The sequence below is a fragment of the Xenopus laevis genome, chromosome 2S (assembly GCF_017654675.1).
Source record: "Xenopus laevis strain J_2021 chromosome 2S, Xenopus_laevis_v10.1, whole genome shotgun sequence".
In the NCBI taxonomy this organism is placed as follows: Eukaryota; Metazoa; Chordata; class Amphibia; order Anura; family Pipidae; genus Xenopus; species Xenopus laevis.
In genome coordinates this window covers 55592642-55611328 of record NC_054374.1, presented here as the reverse complement: position 1 = coordinate 55611328, position 18687 = coordinate 55592642, and the positions used below count along the sequence as shown (strand labels likewise).

General features: G+C 40.1%; 1 protein-coding gene across 2 annotated transcripts in view; it reads right to left on the bottom strand.

Annotated features, from left to right (window-relative positions):
• Positions 1-1476: 1476 nt before the first annotated feature.
• The window catches only part of cacna1s.S (calcium channel, voltage-dependent, L type, alpha 1S subunit S homeolog), a 136519-nt gene continuing 119308 nt past the window's right edge, over positions 1477-18687 (bottom strand). For both annotated transcript variants that reach the window (XM_018249248.2, XM_018249247.2), the window contains 13 exons: positions 17266-17418; positions 17118-17183; positions 16077-16168; positions 15677-15836; positions 15456-15583; positions 6339-6435; positions 6154-6256; positions 5927-6028; positions 5677-5801; positions 5133-5261; positions 4219-4421; positions 2858-2948; positions 1477-2001 (listed from right to left, as the gene is read on the bottom strand). In XM_018249248.2, coding sequence (XP_018104737.1) covers positions 1975-2001; positions 2858-2948; positions 4219-4421; positions 5133-5261; positions 5677-5801; positions 5927-6028; positions 6154-6256; positions 6339-6435; positions 15456-15583; positions 15677-15836; positions 16077-16168; positions 17118-17183; positions 17266-17418 — 1476 coding nt within the window. In that variant the 3' untranslated portion in view covers positions 1477-1974. The remainder of the gene's footprint in view (positions 2002-2857; positions 2949-4218; positions 4422-5132; positions 5262-5676; positions 5802-5926; positions 6029-6153; positions 6257-6338; positions 6436-15455; positions 15584-15676; positions 15837-16076; positions 16169-17117; positions 17184-17265; positions 17419-18687) is intronic.

Genomic DNA, 18687 nt, shown 5'->3' with positions numbered 1-18687 from the left:
TAAAACCTGTCTCAAAGCTTTTCAGTTATGAAAGCTTTTACCCATTCAGTTTTTAGCAGAATGTGTGAAAAAATGTATTCTGTAGTTTCCATACTGTAAGGGTTCTTGCATTGCACCAGCCAGTGTCAGGCATGAAAATTCGTATTCACTATTTTCATTCTTTTCTAGTTTCCTGACCTTCTCCTATATTTCGCCTCTTCCATGGGTGGAGTCAGCTTTCACCGAGAAGGACATCACAAAAGAGGTGGGACCCTGCTTTTTTCCAAATATTCTTATTTAAAACTAAAACACAGCGGTCCTCAGTTGTTGGATGGCTGGACATTCCCAAAAACACGGAGAAAAGCCTAGCCTACCACTAGATTCAAAGATCTAGATTTGCTAGTCTATGGGGTGTCAGGTAGGCATAGGTTAAATGTTTTATTTGAATAAATCTATCTACAACTGTTATTTCTGGAACCTTCACTACTGCATCACCCCACATGTTGTTGTCTTGGTCTGGAATATCAGTCTGCCATTCTCCAATAGGACAGAGCGGAACAAAAACAGGAGGCAAGAGGGTAGTTGAGGTCACAGGTCAAACAAATCAGTAGCGCAGTACAGAATAGTTATCCACAGGGTAGTCAAAAACAGGTGAGAGTCAGAACAGGCATCAAACTAGACAGACAGGGACAGGTAAATTCAAGAACAGGTTAAGCACACCAGGAACTATTGTAAATAGACCTACGTCGGGCAAGGTGAAAAGGAAATGGCGCCTTTAAATATTTGAATTGCGTGCTAAGCGTGATGACGGACTCAGCATGCTAAATAAAACCGGAGATAGCTGAGCGGCGCGTGAGCCTGGAAATGGCCCAAACAAAAACGCTGCACAGAACTTTAAGCTTCAATATTAGAAAAACGTCACAAATAGAAGAATTAAATAAGTTGAAAAAAAGTCTTTATTTCTGATGAACTATTTGAAAACAAGTCAACTGAACCTGTTGGAAGGTGAACAACCCCTTTTAAAACACTAGTTTGATTTTGTATTTGGCAGAATACAAAGCCCATTTTGTATTTGGCAGAATTTGTATTTAATAAAAATAGATGGTTTCCTATTGAATGAATAGTATGCAATGTTCGACAAAATGCACATAAAATCTGAAATTCTGCTGGCACTTAAAGGTTTAAAATGTAATGAATATATACACTTTATCGAGTGAAGACAATTTATTATGGTTGGTGAAGAATTAAATAAGTTGAAAAAAAGTCTATTTCTGATGAACTATTTGAAAACAAGTCAACTGAACCTGTTGGAAGGTGAACAACCCCTTTTAAAACACTAGTTTGATTGCCCATTTTGTATTTGACAGAATTTGTAATTAATAAAAATAGATGGTTTCCTATTGAATGAATAGTATGCAATGTTCGACAAAATGCACATAAAATCTGAAATTCTGCTGGCACTTAAAGGTTTAAAATCTAATGACTATATACACTTTATCGAGTGAAGACAATTTATTATGGTTGGTGAATTGATTATTGACTGAGAAGGATACAGAATTCTAGAGAAGAGTTGGAGAAAAGTCAAACTGTTTAGGCTACATTTCCACCATCACATGAAATACACACAAATGGAAAACTTTTTTTCTCATGAGATGTAAACAGGCAGACCAGAAGATAAATCAAAATAAATTAGCAGCAAATACTTTATTCAGAGATTATTTTATAGGCAAATTCTGATTTTACCTTTTAACAACAATGAATTGTCTGTTTTATGGGTTCAATATTGAATCTTGAGTGAAGCAGGTGATCACAAGGTCAATTAACCTTCCATATCAACTATGGCTAATTAAATTAGCTCTATATGCGATTCTTTCACCATTCACATCAGTTCTCTTTATCTCCTGTGTTGCTATTCCCTGAGAATCATTAGTGGGCTTGAAATCCAAATAATCATTTGATCTTGTTTTTATTGGAATCAATCATCTTCTTACTCACTCACAAGGAGAAGTGATCACTTAGGTCCTGTGGAGGAAGAGTATACTTTTAGTTTACAAGTTAAACCAAAATGTTTGCAAAAGGCGCTCACATGCCCATACTGTATGTATATGTAAACTATTGAGGTAAACCCAAATATTAGCTGTATGTATCTTCCTCTCCAGTTAGATGTGGTGGGCACAAGAGAGCTGCCTTCATAAGGGATATTTCTCTTGTACATTTTAGCATTTACATTTTTATTTTAATCTGAGGAAGGCATTCTAATGTTGTAAGTACAGGGTCTAATCTAATTTTTAGGAAAAGCAAATGCATAAAAAATAAATAATTGCTTGTTTAAATAGGACTCTATAGGGAACTTTCTGGATAATGGGTTTGTACCAGGGGTAACAAGACTAGCTGGCAGACATGTTACTCTTCTTGATCCAAATTTCAGGAGATTTTGGTATGCCTGGCCACAACTATTATTATCTGCTTGTGCACAACGGTCATGACCCTATGCTCCTCCAAAAAGGGTAAACTCTGTAATTATGGAAGACTCCTGAAAAATATGTGACATATTTCAGCTGGGGCTAAAATAGGCAGTGGTGTGAAATTACTCTTTGCCATTGAAATTTCCCACTGTTGCTAACACCAGCAGTAGACTATAGCACCTATGTTAGTAAACCAGCTTGGTACCACAGTATGGCTATGAAACAGCCCTATTAATATGCCTAATAGTTACCTTATGCATAAGTTTGAATATGCACAAAACATACAACACATGCAGGTTGTGCATGCTGAAAAAGTGGGGTAAAAATTGCAGAACATGTCTTAAAAGAACATGAGCTTTTTAGCAATTCTAGCACTTCTTAAAAATTAAAAAGTTAACCTGTCCATCTGTTACCTCTTGGCTTGCATTAGTAGTGACATCCCACTGTTCTGAAATGTTTCGCTTTAGGCCTTCTTCTGGAGTCTCAAGCCTCTCTCCTAGTCTCCTAAAAACAGAGCAGCAAAACCATTTTTATCCATTTCCATTTACCATACATTTAACTGACTGTTTCTTGAGCTACATAATGAGTTTCTTTCCTCTTTGGAATTATAATGGGGTACAATTCACTTTTAGGGGTCAGTATAAGAATATTGGGTTGCATACTGCAAACTCACCATACTATAGGGGCAAATTCACTAAGCCGCGAAGCGCCGAACGCTAGCGTTAATTCGCTAGCGTTTGGCATTTTCGCTACTGCGCAAATTCACTAACGAACGCTGGCGTAGTTTCGCTAGTGTTACTTCGCAACCTTACGCCAGGCGAATTTTCGCTAGCGACGAAACTACGCAAATTCACTAACTTGCGCAGTGTACTGAACGCTACCTTTTACGCTAGACTTCCTTCGCCACCTCAGACCTGGCAAAGCGCAATAGAGTAGATAGGGATTGTTAAAAAAAAGTCAATTTTTTTTCTAAGTCCCAAAAAAACGCTGGCGTGTTTTCTACATGATGGCTGATAGGCTGAAAAAGATCGAAACATTTTTGGGGCTCCCCTTCCTCCCCCCCTACATTTCCTGACTCATGGCAACTTACCTAGACAGTGGGCACATATGTAGGGCAAAATAAAATTTTTATTTGCTGATTTGAAGGTTTTCTAGGCATTTGTAGTGCAGATACGTGTTCCTCCATTGAAATTTGAATTTTGCGCCGTATGCAAATTAGCCTTCGCTAGCGTAACTTCGCTTTATATACCGAATCAACGCTAGCGCAACTTCGCAACCTTACGCTACCCCTGTCCGCAACTTCGGATTTTAGTGAATTTGCAGAGCCCTGGCGAAACTACGCCTGGCGAAGTGCGGCGAAGTTGCATCTTAGTGAATTTGCCCCTCTGTGAGAAGTTTAAAAACATTTTAGTACCTTTATTCTCATCATTATCTCATCATTATAACCTGGGAATTATTACTATGAATGTGTTGTGTTTTAAAGGACAAACTTTGTTTGTTAGCCATTGCTGCCACACACTGGTACCTTGGCTTCTCTAGTGTGTGAGAGTGCAATTGCCCTCTCCGCACTAGTGATGTGCCCCCCCCAGACCCCCGCCACGCAGGAAAGGTAAGCGATGGGGGGGGGGGCCTTGCTCTCTCTGTGCATCTGGTTAAGCTTTCTGTGATTTGGTTTGTTCTGGCCAGTCTTTAATACGTGCCTTGCACAGACTTGAATTACTCTGCTTGCTCTATTCCCCTGTACATGTTTTTAGTGCTTCTAAAAATAACTCACCTTGATAACGTACTGTTGTTGGTATTGCGGTTTCGGCGTGGGGGTGGAAAAAACACATGGTCTGGAAGAAAAACAGGGGATTCTAAATCCTCACTTCCAGCTTCAGAAAAACGTAATGGCCGCTGACTTGTGATAGTAGTGTGAACAGGGCTCACTGGTTCTGTTGGGAAATTGTCTTCTTGGCCAAAAAGTCCACCTGTCCTCTGAAATGGAAAGAAGGTATAATGAACTTTTATTTAACTACTCTATGAGACAATGGTGATCATTTACTGATCCTCAGGGCACAAGTGCTAGTGTTGTAAGAGGTGGAATAGTTCATCCATTAGTGCTCACTAAACAAGCACTTGCATCGTGGGGAATGCATCAAGCCCAGAAAGTATAGTCTGGGGACACATCAAGCATGTCCTTAGTGCCTTCCTATGACAGGTTCTCCAAATTACAAGCGCACACCCTGGCCCTCCTGAAACTTGAATCCCTGGTGCCCAGCGAAATAGGGGATCGGCCAACCCCTCAACAGTCCAAACAAAAAGAAATTCACTGGCACTCAGGTAATGCTCGCAGGGTGAAACCCTTGCTTTAAATTTATTCAATGCGGCATGCAACGTTTCGGGGAGATAAAGGGGTTGTCCCCGGAACGTTGCATGATATAGAAGAGATCATTTATATAATTTGATGCAAAGAGACTGGTCTATCTTTATAATGGTAGTTCATCAGCCTCAACTTGCAGAAATTTCACTTGGCTAAAATTTGTTATTGTAAATTGCCATATATTCAAAGTTATAATAATGCATATGTTTGGGAAAATAATTGCAAGCATTTTATCTAGTTCACATAAAAAGATGTGATAAAACAGAATAATGTTTTTGTTTCTGACATAGAAATACACATTTTCTCTTTCATTGTTTTATGTGTACCCGGTATATCCCTTCCTCGATGGCTGCTTCTACCATGGCTCTCTCCAGCTCCTCTTCAGCTGTCAAGTCACCAGAGATGGCACGTTGCATTTCTGGCTCTGCCTCCTCTTCTACAGTACGCAACCCAGCCTGAAATAAATTTTATCCATTATTATATTTAATATTAAAGATGCAATAAATAAATGTCTACTATGTTTGTCTACCACCTATGTTTGTCTACCACCTATGCATTACTATTTCATCTTCCTAATGGAATACACAAATACACACATACCTGCTTGTGCCTATGCTAAATCTGAGGCCTTTATGATGCAAATTTTTGCAATACAATTTCTATTTAGACAATATCTAGTGACCATTAAAGATATCATTATATGAAAATCTGAGTTCCCTTTGGTTATTAGCACTCAGTTAGACCATCTGTTTCTCACACAGTCTGACTATATTTCTGAATGCTTCTGGCCTGACTGTATCTACTGTATGTTGTTAAAGAATGTTGATGCAGTAAAATATAGTTTGATGGAGGAGATTAGGATGAAATTACCTGGATTTCTACATTATTTTTCTTTGGCCGGTACCCGTAATACTCTTCTTGTCGTTTTTTAAACTTCCTAAAATATTCTTGTATGAGGAAAATTGCATAAAACTTTCCTACTGTCACCTCATCCTCTGTTGGCCAAAATCACAGGAGAGAATAGATAAAAACAGTAACAATTAATCTTTTATATAAAACAATAATGTTCATTATAATAAGTTTATCTTGAGAAAGCAGCTGTGACAATTTCTTCATTTACCTCCGATTGGTGGTATAACCTGGTCTAGCAGCTTCATGCTTGTCCTTTTCCAAATTTTCTTAATGATCATTCTTAACTCTTCATTGCTCTGTTCAAAATTACCTAGGACAGCGGACAGATTATAAGAAATAGAAATTGATTTTGATTTGTGTGCACAGCATATTGAAATATTAGGGAAGAGTGAAAACTGGGTAAAATACAGCATAAAGGAAGAGATGCACACAAACCTTCAGTCTTGATTTTTAAAGCCGTCCTCACAAGGGAAAACAAAGTTGCATTAAACGTTACTGTCCCATCACTGTTCAAAGGCATATTCATACTGACCAATCTCTGTAGATAAAATTATTAGTATTTAGTACTAATAATAATACCAACAACTTTTATTCTCTACCTAGTGTAACATGTATTTTACCTTGCAAGCTACACGGTGAGGACAGAATTTTCCAAAACCAAGAGGAGGTTGAATTCGTCGAAGGAGTGTAACTACATCAAGGTGCTTGATTCGCCCCCTGTAAACATGGAACAGACTAAGCGAGTGTTGCTTGTGAATTAAGTGTTAAGCAGCGTTAAAAACCTTAAGGCGTTTAAAACCAAAAAAGCGTTTGTGAGGAATTACATTTGGGAGACTGTAAGTACCCAGTGTAAATATGAGTGGGTTTGCTGGTATTACTCAGTGTGTGTCTTGTCACATGTATGTGGTGTTGGAGCAGCAGTTCCATGCAGTATTTACATGTGAGAGATGTCGGTGGGTTTTCATCTTGGAATCTGAGCTGCAGACTCTAAGGGGTAAACTTGCAGCACTGAGAGCAGCGGCAAACGAGGGGAATGACAGGAGGCTCGCAGAGCAACCACTGGCAGGGGCTAGTGGAGTGGGGGGAGGAGAAGAGGCAGTGGAGGCTAATGAGGGAGGAAGGTTTGTGACAGTCAAGAGGGGAAGTAGGGGACAGAAGGGTAGGGGGGCTGGTCCACAGTTTGTCCAAAACAGCAAATTCGCGGTTTTGGCTGAAGATGCTGGGGAGGAAAACTCCGAACTGGCGTGTATGGAGCAGGCTGATTCTCGGAGCACCCCGGGAGGCAGTGGCTCTAATACGGGTGGTGGGGGGGGGGGTGCAAGGAAGGAAAGGCAGGTTCTAGTTATAAGGGATTCAATTATTAGAAAGGTGGATAACAGGTTAGATGAGTTAGATGGATTCAGTGGAAAACAGGTTAGATGAGATAGTGGGCAAAGAAAGGGAAAATGGGGGAGGGCCACATGTCATATGCTCAATATGGTACCAGTATTAAATGTATGTTTACAAATGCAAGAAGTCTGACGAAGAGAAAGGCGTTTAAAAACTACAAATCTGTAGGGACAGAAGCTGCATTTAATGAATATAAACACTGTAATAAATATTGTAAATCAGCAATCCGGAAGGCTAAGAAAAGAAATGAAGAGTTAATTGCGGTGGAGGTGAAAACTAACCCTAAAAAGTTTTTTAAATATATCAATAGTAAAAAGATGCAGGTTGAGAGTGTTGCTCCATTAAATAATGGTACCAGTATGGTTGTAACAGATACAGAAAAGGCAAATGTGTTAAATCAGTTCTTTTCTTCAGTGTATACAATAGAGGAGTTTGGGTTCACAGGCTCACTTTATAACTGCACGAATGGTTCAGCTCAATCTAGTCAGTGGCTGACTCAGGATATGATTCAAAAAGCTTTAATACAAATTAATGTAAACAAGGCTCCAGGGCCTGATGGCATACACCCCCGGGTTCTAAGAAAGCTTAGTTCAGTTTTAGACCAGTCCTTATTTCTGATTTTCTCAGATTCACTGTCATCTGGTATGGTGCCTATGGATTGGAGAAAAGCTATGTTATGTTATTCCAATATTTAAAAAGGGATTACGATATCAGCCTGGCAATTGTAGGCCAGTAAGCTTGACATCTGTGGTGGGCAAATTATTTGAAGGCTTGTTAAGGGATCACATTCAAAATTTTGTCCTAGTGAATGGCATTATGAGCAACAATCAGCATGGCTTTATGCAGGATAGGTCATGTCAGACGAATTTGATTGCATTTTATGATGTGGTAAGTAAGATTCTGGACAGTGGGGGGGCAGTAGATGTGATCTATTTGGATTTTGCCAAAGCGTTTGATACTGTGCCCCACAAACAACTGCTTTCTAAACTAAGGTCTGTTGGGCTTAATGAAGTCGTTTGCACGTGGATACGAAACTGGCTACAGGATCGGGCACAGATGGTGGTTGTTAATGGGACATTCTCTGCTTGGAGTAAGGTTCTTAGTGGGGTCCCCCAGGGCTCAGTATTGGGTCCACTTTTATTTAACTTGTTCATTAATGACTTAGGGGAGAGTGTTGTAAGTAATGTATCAGTGTTTGCAGATGACACAAAATTATGCAGCCCAATTAATTCCATCCAGGATGTGGCATCCTTGCAACATGATCTTGACAAACTGGCAATCTGGGCAGCTAAGTGGCAAATGAGATTCAATGTTGATAAAGGTCATGCACCTTGGATGTAAAAATATTCCAGCCACTTATACCCTTAATGGGACTGCACTAGGCAAATCCATTATGGAAAAGGACCTTGGAGTCCTTGTAGATGATAAACTTGGCTGTAGCAAGCAATGCCAGTCGGCAGCATCAAGGGCAAATAAGGTCTTGAGCTGTATTAAAAGGGGCATAGAGTCAAGGGAGGAGGAGGTCATTCTTCCACTGTATAGAGCACTTGTAAGGCCCCATCTAGAATATGCCGTACAGTTTTGGTCTCCATCACTCAAACAGGACATTATTGTATTAGAGAGGGTACAGAGAAGGGCAACTAAGCTGGTAAAAGGTATTGAAAATCTTAGCTATGAGGAAAGACTGGCCAAATTGGGGATGTTCACGCTGGAGAAGAGGTGCTTAAGGGGTGATATGATGACTATGTATAAATATATAAGGGGATCATATAATAATCTCTCTAATGCTTTATTTACCAGTAGGTCTTTCCAGCTGACACAAGGTCACCCATTCTGATTAGAAGAAAAGAGGTTCCGCCGAAATATTCGGAAGGGGTTTTTTACAGTGAGAGCTGTGAAGATGTGGAATTCTCTCACTGAATCAGTTGTACAGGCTGATACATGAGATAGCTTTAAGAAGGGGTTGGATAGCTTTTTAGCAAGTGAGGGAATAAAGGGTTATGGGAAATAGCTCATAGTCCAAGTTGATCCAGGGACTAGTCTGATTGGCATTTTGGAGTCAGGAAGGAATTTTTCCCCCTCTAAGGCAAATTGGAGAGGCTTCAGATGGGTTTTTTTGCCTTCCTCTGGATCAACTGGCAGATAGGTAGTTAATATAAAGGAAAAAAGTTTTTTCAACGTTACTTACTATGTTACTATGTAATTAATAATAAATAGTTGCTGCTGAGTTGGGTTAGCTTGGGTGCCATACTGCCTGTGCACAGTTAGTTAATTGTTTTAAAGAAAGTAAAAACGATAATTGAATGGGCCCTGAACACTGTGAATTCCCATATAGCCTAGGTTAGCCTATGCAATAATCCGCCCCTGTGTCTCAAGTTCCATTGCTTCCCAGACCACACGCTTTTGTTTTTATTGCTCTTGAAAATGAATCTAACATACTGCTTCTTTTTCTAGCCTTCCATGTACCTGCATTTTTCATTTGGCACATTAGTTTGGTCTATTAAACAGTAGGAGAGCTAGGTAGAGATTGAAAGAAGGAAAATCTTTTTCTAGACGGCCCGGACTGTCAGTGCAGACGCTATGGGGTTAAGTATCCACCTCCGGAGGCAGGACAGAAGAATAAGAAACTTTTGGCTCCACCCTTCTCATATATACTGATGCTCCTCCTGTGCTCCTCAGTTTGGTACTTCAGCTTAGTTTGGAGGAGAATTAGCAGATAAAAACATGCATGCCATGTACAATAACAGCATTATAACATAACGTAATTTAACCTAACTAGCAGTGTGGGGCTTACTGCACTGACAGTCCGGGCCGTCTAGAAAAAGATTTTTCAGTAAGTTAAAAATCCTTCTCTCTCTAGACCGGCCCTTCTTGTCAGTGCAGACGCTATGGGGACGTCCAAAAGCTGCAGGAGCGGAATGAAAGACATGCATTCTGTAAAATTTGAAAAATGTTGAGAGTGATGCCCAAGTGGCCGTTCTACAAATTTGTTCAGGGGTAGCTGAATTATATAGAGCCCAAGAAGTACTCAGTGCTCTGGTGGAATGGGCTTTGACCTTAAACGGTCTGTTTTTTTTACTGAGGTCGTAAGCACAATTTATGGTGTCCACCAGCCCTCTAGCAATTGTCCGTTTAGATGCTGGTGATCCTTTGTTTCTACCATAAATGACCAAAAAAGAATCGGTTTTCCTATAGGGCTTTGATTTGTCTAAGTAGTATCTAATTGCCCTGACCACATCAAGTTTGTGTAGTTCCTTCTCTTTTACGTTGGAGGGCCTTGGGCATAGTGACGGTAAATTTATCTCTTCGTTTATATGAAAAGAGGAGACCATTTTGGGTGTAAAGGATGGAATAGTTCGAAAAACAGCCCTATCTTAGTGCAAAATTAGCCATGGCTCTTTCTGGGAAAGAGCCGCCATATCTGAAACCCTTTTTGCAGATGTAATTGCTAAGAGGAAAGTCATCTTCCAAGTAAGGAATTGTATGGGTGTGGGGTCTCTAAAAGGAGGCCTAACCTTGCCTACCCCTTGCAGAAACTGTATAAGGTCTGGTTCCCTAGCCCATTGGTGTTGGAGTAGGAGAGAAAGAGCGGAGACTTGACTCTTGAGAGTGGCTAAGGAGAGTCCTAGTTGGAAACCCTGAGTGAAAAACTCAACAATGATAGGTATGGAAGCTTGGCGCCAAGGTAAATCCTTGGTTAAGCACCAGTCTATGAACGTCTTCCATGTCCTATGATAAGCTTTTGTTGTGGACTGTTTACTGGCTTTCAGAAGTATGTCTGTGGCCTGTTTTGAGAACCCCTTGGAAAGCCAGATTTCGGATTACATAGCCATGCCATCAAATGGAGACACTGTACATTGTCATGTTTTACTGGTCCTTGAGTCAGTAAGTCTTGTCTGAGAGGAAGCCTCATGGAGGAGCTGCTAACATGTTTATAAGTTCTAAAGTACCATACTCTCCTCGGCCAGCCTGGGGCTATGAGAATGGTTAGCGTCCCCTCCTGTCAAATCTTGCGGATGATTCTTGGTAACAGAGTAAGTGGTGGAAACGCATAAACTCTGGTGAAAGTCCATGGAATGACTAAGGCATCCACTAATGCTGCCCCGGGTCTTGAGACCTGGCGCAGTATGTGAGAACTTTGCAGTTGTGTCTTGACGCCAACTTGTCTATGTCTGGTACCCCCCATCTGGACACAATCTGTTGAAAAACCTCAGAGTGGAGTTCCCACTCTCCCTGGTCTATTCGTTGTCGGCTGGGGTAATCTGCTTCCCAGTTCAGGATTCCTGGAAGGAATACTGCTGAGATGGCTGTTACATGGGACTCCACCCAGTCGAGTATCTGAGCCACTTCCTTCATTGCCCTGGTGCTGCGAGTACCTCCCCGTTTGTTTAGGTAGGCCACTGCTGTGGCGTTGTCGGACTGAATTCTGAGAGGGTGACCTGTCAGTTCTTGTGACCAATGAAAGATGGAATTCCGGATTGCCCTGATCTCCAGAATATTGATTGGTAACTTTGATTCCTCTGGTGACCAGGTTCCCTGACAATTGTGGGGTGGGAAGGTTGCGCCACAGCCCGTTAGACTGGCGTCTGTGGGGACCACTGTCCATTGGTGCAAAGTCCATGTTTTTCCTAAGCTCAGATTGGGCTTCAGTGTCCACCAGTTCAATGAACGTCGGACTGATTTGGTTACTGGAATGTGTTGTGACAGGTTGAAATGATCCTTGTTCCAGGGGTGTAAGAAATTATTTTGGAAAATTCACATATGAAACTTGCCGAAGGGCAGGGCTTCCAATGCCGCTACCATGTAGCCTAAGAGTCGAAGGCAGACACTGTGAGCTGCTGGCAGACGTGTTGAGCTGTGAGCGAAATCTTTTGGATTTTCTCTGAAATCAGTGAAATTGTCTGGAGGGAGGAGTTGAACCACATTCCTAGGAATTGGATCCGCTGTGACGGTCTGAGTTGGCTCTTTTTGTATTTGATGAGCCAGCCGTGTTGTTGGAGCGTGTTGATGCAAAGTTGAGTGTCCCTCAGACATTGGTCGTATGACGTCGACCTGATCATGAGATCGTCCGAGTATGGGGAAAGTGTGATACCCCTGCGTCAGAGGTACGCAATGAGTGGACAGAGTATTTTCGTAAACACTCTGGGTGCTGTGCACAGGCCGGAAGGAAAGGCTCTGAATTGGTAGTGTTTTCCGCAAATCTTGAACCTTAAGTACTTTTGTGATATTTGCCGTGGTGTTTGTGTATCCCCTTCTAAGGGACACTTCCATTTTTTATGCATAGGCTCTTTGAAAGCCGCCTCTTCTGTGGGTAACGTGGTATTTTTTGATAACCTGGCAATAGCAGAGTCAACCCTGGGTGCTTTGTCCCAAATCTTGTGTTGTTCCTCAGGCATAGGGTAGGTGCTAAGGAAACGCTGAGTTAGTGTGAGCCTGTGATCTGGCTTTGACCACTCATTCTCAATGACCTGTGACACAGATTTAAAAACGCGAAAGACCCTAGATTTCTTTGGCTGCACTCCTAAGACCCTATCAGCCTTAGAAGCAGTTGTTGTTTCGTCCTTAATTTCCAGGGTGACTAGCATCTCCCGCAGTAAACGCTTGGCTATGTCCGGGCCTGCAATGGAGCGGTAGTGATGTTCATTAACTGAGTCATCTGAAGAATTATCACTAACAGAAAGTTCATCTGGTTCAGGGTCACTATCCTGATCACTGATTTCACTTGAGTCGAATGTCTAAAAGGAGTTGTGGCTTCCTCTCTTTACTATGGGTTGGTGCTTTGTGAACTGAAGATTGAATTGTGGACTTAATCCAGTCAAAAAATTCCTCTAGTTGAGGTGTTTTTGTTGATGTGGAAGGATTTTGCCCTTGTGTGTCATTAACCTGAGGGTTAACCTCAATATCCTGAGATAGAATGGGATGAGGTGATAAAACTGGTGCAGGCTCTGGTGGATCTGTACAGTCCTGGCACATATCCTGTTCACTTTTGCGTAATGTATGTATACAGTTTTTGCATTTTTTTTGTTGTTTACGTGACCGCTTGTTTGTGGCCTTTTTGGCCTGGGGTGTAGAGATGGTAGTATTCATCTCCTTTCTGAGGTCTTCTAACACATTGTCTGTATCCATGATGTTCTAATGGTTCTGAGAGGGTGACCCGTCAGACGATGTATCTGTGTGATAGAAATAAAGTATGTCTATGATATGACCCAAGTACTGGAATATATAATAGTGGCTGTTACTATAGCTATATAGTAGAAAGATGCAGTATGCCAGTATGTGTAAGCCTAAAGGCTGTAATACTGCATGAACAGACAGACTTGTTTGTACATTGAAGTTGACAGTAGCCGTTCAGCTATAGGGAGCAGCTTCCCTGCTGCTGTTGCACTCCGGAGCTGCCGCTGTGTGAGATGACCAAGATGGCGGCCGAGTGACGTCACGTATTGCGCGCCTCTTGTCGCCAAGTACTATGCGCATCTCATTGGTGCCAAGTACATAACCCGGAAGAGCGGTAACTCGCTCCTTGGCGGTAATTTTTGGAATGCGGAAGTGCGCTCGCTGTGTTACCGCCTGGATTCCTAAGCCTGTAAGTAAGTCCAGAAGGACAAGGCGGTTCGTCAGTATGGCAACAGTAGTCGTCTCTGAAAAACTTTACTGTGCCCTGGGTGATAAAGAATCCCATCTTGTAAGGCCAGGGAACAACCTATCGGTGTTAATAGCCTGCATCAGTAGTTGTCTCTGATAGACTTTTTTTTCCCCACCAGTCCTGTGGAGTGGTATGTGGGCTGGAGTGATACCTGTATGGACATGTATCCAAACAGAAAAAACTCATAAAATAAAATTGAAAGAAATATATATATATGAGGAGGGTGGAGCCGAATTCTTATTCTTCTGTCCTGCCTCCGGAGGTGGATACTTAACCCCATAGTGTCTGCCCTGACAGAGAAAATATAGAGTTCATATTGGCAAAATAGCAATACCATGCAGGTGTTCAAAGTCACAATTTTGTCATTAATATTTGTATGTCACTTAAGAGAAGAAGTTCTATATATTATGATCTTTTATTTCTATAGCGCCCACATGTTCTACAGAGCTACAGAGAAATTATACATCATTCCCAGTCCTTGTTCCAGTGCAGTTTACAGTGTAAGCTCCCTATATACACACACAATGGTAAATTTTAACAAGAGCCAAGTAACCTTCCTGTATATTTTTGGCGTGTGAGAGTATGTCTAGCCGCAACTGGTTGTCCCAAGAGAGGCAAATAGCATACACCATGTCTACTGTATGTCTAGCCGCAACTGGTTGTCCCAAGAGAGGCTAATAGCATACACCATGCTGTATTTATGGTTATGTGGAATATCTGATATATACTACATAGAGGGCATAAATGAACAGAATGCCAAGTGATCAACATTTTTTTTCTTGTAAAGAGTATGAAATATTACTAAATGCATTAGCTATATAGCTTCTAATTCTGCCCTTGTTGTGACACTGTGAATGTAATCAAAGCCAGGTATCAGTGCTGTGTTGCTGTGAAATATGTTAATGAAATAATATAGTAAAAAGTATAGTAGTACTTTCTAGTACTATTATTATAATTTTTATTAAGTTTGGTAATGTATAGCTAGCTGTTCTCTAGGTGGCTAGTCTATTCCTTTGGTTTTGCATCAGATATGGAGTCATCTGCTGGTTGAACCAAACCAGTCACTCTTCTTTCTCTGAGGAAGTATTTATATGTTATCTGATCAAGAAAGTTGAATCTACAACTTCGCTAATATTCAAATATGCTATACCTTTTGTTTTGCATGCATAACTTTACAAATTGAATATTTACCTAACACCTGTATATATTAAATAGCTACTTTAACTAATTTTAACTTTTTCTAACATTTATGAAATTATAAAAGACAGAAATGTATAAGAGAAAAGGGAGAGGGCGGACATACACAAAGAATATAGAGAAGAATATGAAGGCAAATGTCAGTACATGGGTTGTGGTAAAAGGAACAGGGAGAGAAGAGAATAATGATTAGTAAATAATTGAAGAGACACCATTGGCTTTGGATTTAAACTGTGAGGAAACAGTGGAATGTGAATTTCTAATGTTGGAATACAGAGGACTTTGCATTGTTTCTGCTACAATTCAATGTTTCAGGGGTTCAGCATTTATATTGCCAGGACTGGGGCAAGATGGGCACTCTGGACTGCATGTGTACTCCTGGGTAACTGAGCTGGGGTTCTATTAACACTGAGTTTGTACTGTTATGGCACCAGGAACTCAGTATTTGTTCTATTGGCAGCAATAAGTATCTCTCGCTTGCAAAGCAAATCTATCAGTCCTCACATACTTGGCTTCCGGGTCATACTCTGCCCAGATCCTTTTAAACTCATCCAGATGGTGTGGCCCCAGAATAGACCAATCACGGGTCAGATAATCAAAATTATCCATGATCACAGCGACAAAGAGGTTGATGATCTGTTAGAAATATAACATAAAAAATTATCTTTTAAAAACAAAACAAAAAAAAAAGATTTAAAAACAGGCTAAATCTTCTAGACTCTCTCTTACCAAGAAAGCACAAAGCATGTAGAAACTAATGAAATAGAAGTATGCAAAGCTGGTCCCACATGTGTATTCCTCACCAGGCAGGAAATCAGACTTTGGATCACACAGCTTTCCATAGGAACAGGCCAGAAGAATTTCCTGCCAAGCCTCCCCAGTTGCACACCTAAACACAAATTTTACACACTATAAATCCTCAGCATTTTTTGATGAACATGGAAATGCAAAACATGCATACACAAAATCTGAGCCTTAAAAAAAGCTTTTTGTTTCTAATATTCTCCATTTCTTCTGGGTTCTTTGCATGATATTTATAAACTCCTAACTTTCCCAATTGCCAATTTTGAATTTTCTATTTACCATTTCCATCAGTGCCATATTATACACATTATATTACATATCTTACCTAAAAAGCACTAATACAGCCTGAGGGAACGTTTGAAAGTTGTTGTTGCGATTTATTTGTGTTCCATCAACCATGGCAATTTTACCAAAAACCTACAAAAAAAATAAATGTGTAAAATGAAAAATAGTGTACATCGTAATAAACATGTTTTTTTATAAGGCCATATATACTGTGTGTATATGTATATATATATATATATATATATAATATCAAAACAGGGGGGTTGTGGGAGCACTCTAAAGGCTTTAAAGTATATATAAGTATAATAAATGCTATTGCATATGTACCCAAAACAGGGGTTATTTTGTTACAAAGTTATGATCATAAAATTGATAAGCCACCATACCACGTCAAGGTAAACCCCGAATGGCGGTCCCTAACTTGTTTTATATTTTATGTGCATTTTAGCATTACCTGTAATCAATGTCCGTTGAACGCTGTTTTTTCACTGAGGGTTAATATATATAAACTTGCTTTTCAACATTACAAGAGTATGAAGATGGATAGAGGTGTTGTAGTTACATAATAGTTAATATTTAAAAATGAACACAAGAAGGTTTATACCCCAGATGCAGATTCCATATTTTGAAAAAATAATTAAATATGCCAAAACCACAAATGGGTTAGACTAATCCCTGAATCACTTCTGTGAACTACTTATAAATGACTCATATTCATATCAATATCCTTGTATTTTCAGCCAAATTTGGTCTGTTTTACAGGGCCGGAACAAGCAGTAGGCAGAGTAGGCACGTGCCTAGGGTGCAAAGCTGGGGGGCGCCGGAAGTAAAATTTGAAAAAAGGTGGCAACCCTACTGGCTGGCCTGGCGCTGCTGTTTTATATACTGTGGTATGTATCTAAACTAATAACAGAGTCTTCAAAAGTGCTCTCAACAAAACAGAAAAGAAGAAAAGAAAAACACCCTTGGCTAAGCAGGCACAAAATAACAATAGCATTGAAATGGTTACATAAACTGTAGAGCAGCCAATAGTATAGTGAATATCTTTACAGTACTTCCCCACTAAGCTTTACATACTAACCTGCATTCCAATGACAGCATAGATAAAAAACAGCATTACTATGAGGAGTGCCACATGTGGAAGTGCCTGGAGAGAAATGATGGCATCATTAAGAATGAATAGGAGAAGTCAGTATTATCATTTCATTTCTTAAAGTAAGATCTTTTACCTGGAAGGATTTAATAAAAGTCCAAAGGAGGGTTCTGACTCCCTCTCCGCGGCTTAGAAGCTTGACAAGGCGCAAGACACGAAACAACCTAAAAAATGTGATGGAAATTCGAGAAGTATCTTCAGAGCCTGGAGTTACTACTGGGTCTGGTGTCTGAAAAAGAAAACTGAAGGTAAATAAAGGAGCCATTTACTGAGATCCTATAGAACTCAACATGACAATAATCTATAGGTAGACTGAGGTGCTTGACACTTACTAGGAAACCTGAAAATGCTGGTTCACCAAAATACATTGTTTTTTGTTCCCTCAATTCCCAGTCCTTCATTATTTAATTTCTCCTAAATTATTTTAGCCCTTTTCTTCTCTTTTTTCCTACATATCTTCTTATTAAAGAGAATGCTACCTAAAAAATACCTTTTGTTTGAATTAAACTATGTTGAATTAAACTAAATGTGGTCTTTATATATATATATATATATATATATATATATATATATATATATATATATATATATATATATATATATAGATATAGATATATAGATATATATACAGTGGTGTGAAAAACTATTTGCCCCCTTCCTGATTTCTTATTCTTTTGCATGTTTGTCACACTTAAATGTTTCTGCTCATCAAAAACCGTTAACTATTAGTCAAAGATAACATAATTGAACACAAAATGCAGTTTTTAAATGAAGGTTTACGTTATTAAGGGAGAAAAAAAACTCCAAATCTACATGGGCCTGTGTGAAAAAGTGATTGCCCCCCTTGTTAAAAAATAACTTAACTGTGGTTTATCACACCTGAGTTCAATTTCAAAGGTTATAAAGCCATTTCTAAAGCTTTGGGACTCCAGCGAACCACAGTGAGAGCCATTATCCACAAATGGCAAAAACATGGAACAGTGGTGAACCTTCCCAGGAGTGGCCGGCCGACCAAAATTACCCCAAGAGCGCAGAGACAACTCATCCGAGAGGCCACAAAAGACCCCAGGACAACATCTAAAGAACTGCAGGCCTCACTTGACTCAATTAAGGTCAGTGTTCACGACTCCACCATAAGAAAGAGACTGGGCAAAAACGGCCTGCATGGCAGATTTCCAAGGCGCAAACCACTTTTAAGCAAAAAGAACATTAAGGCTCGTCTCAATTTTGCTAAAAAACATCTCAATGATTACCAAGACTTTTGGGAAAATACCTTGTGGACCGACGAGACAAAAGTTGAACTTTTTGGAAGGTGCGCGTCCCGTTACATCTGGCGTAAAAGTAACACAGCATTTCAGAAAAAGAACATCATACCAACAGTAAAATATGGTGGTGGTAGTGTGATGGTCTGGGGTTGTTTTGCTGCTTCAGGACCTGGAAGACTTGTTGACAATTTATTTAAAGTCTCAGCAAAGTGGAAACATGCTGCAGGGTATCT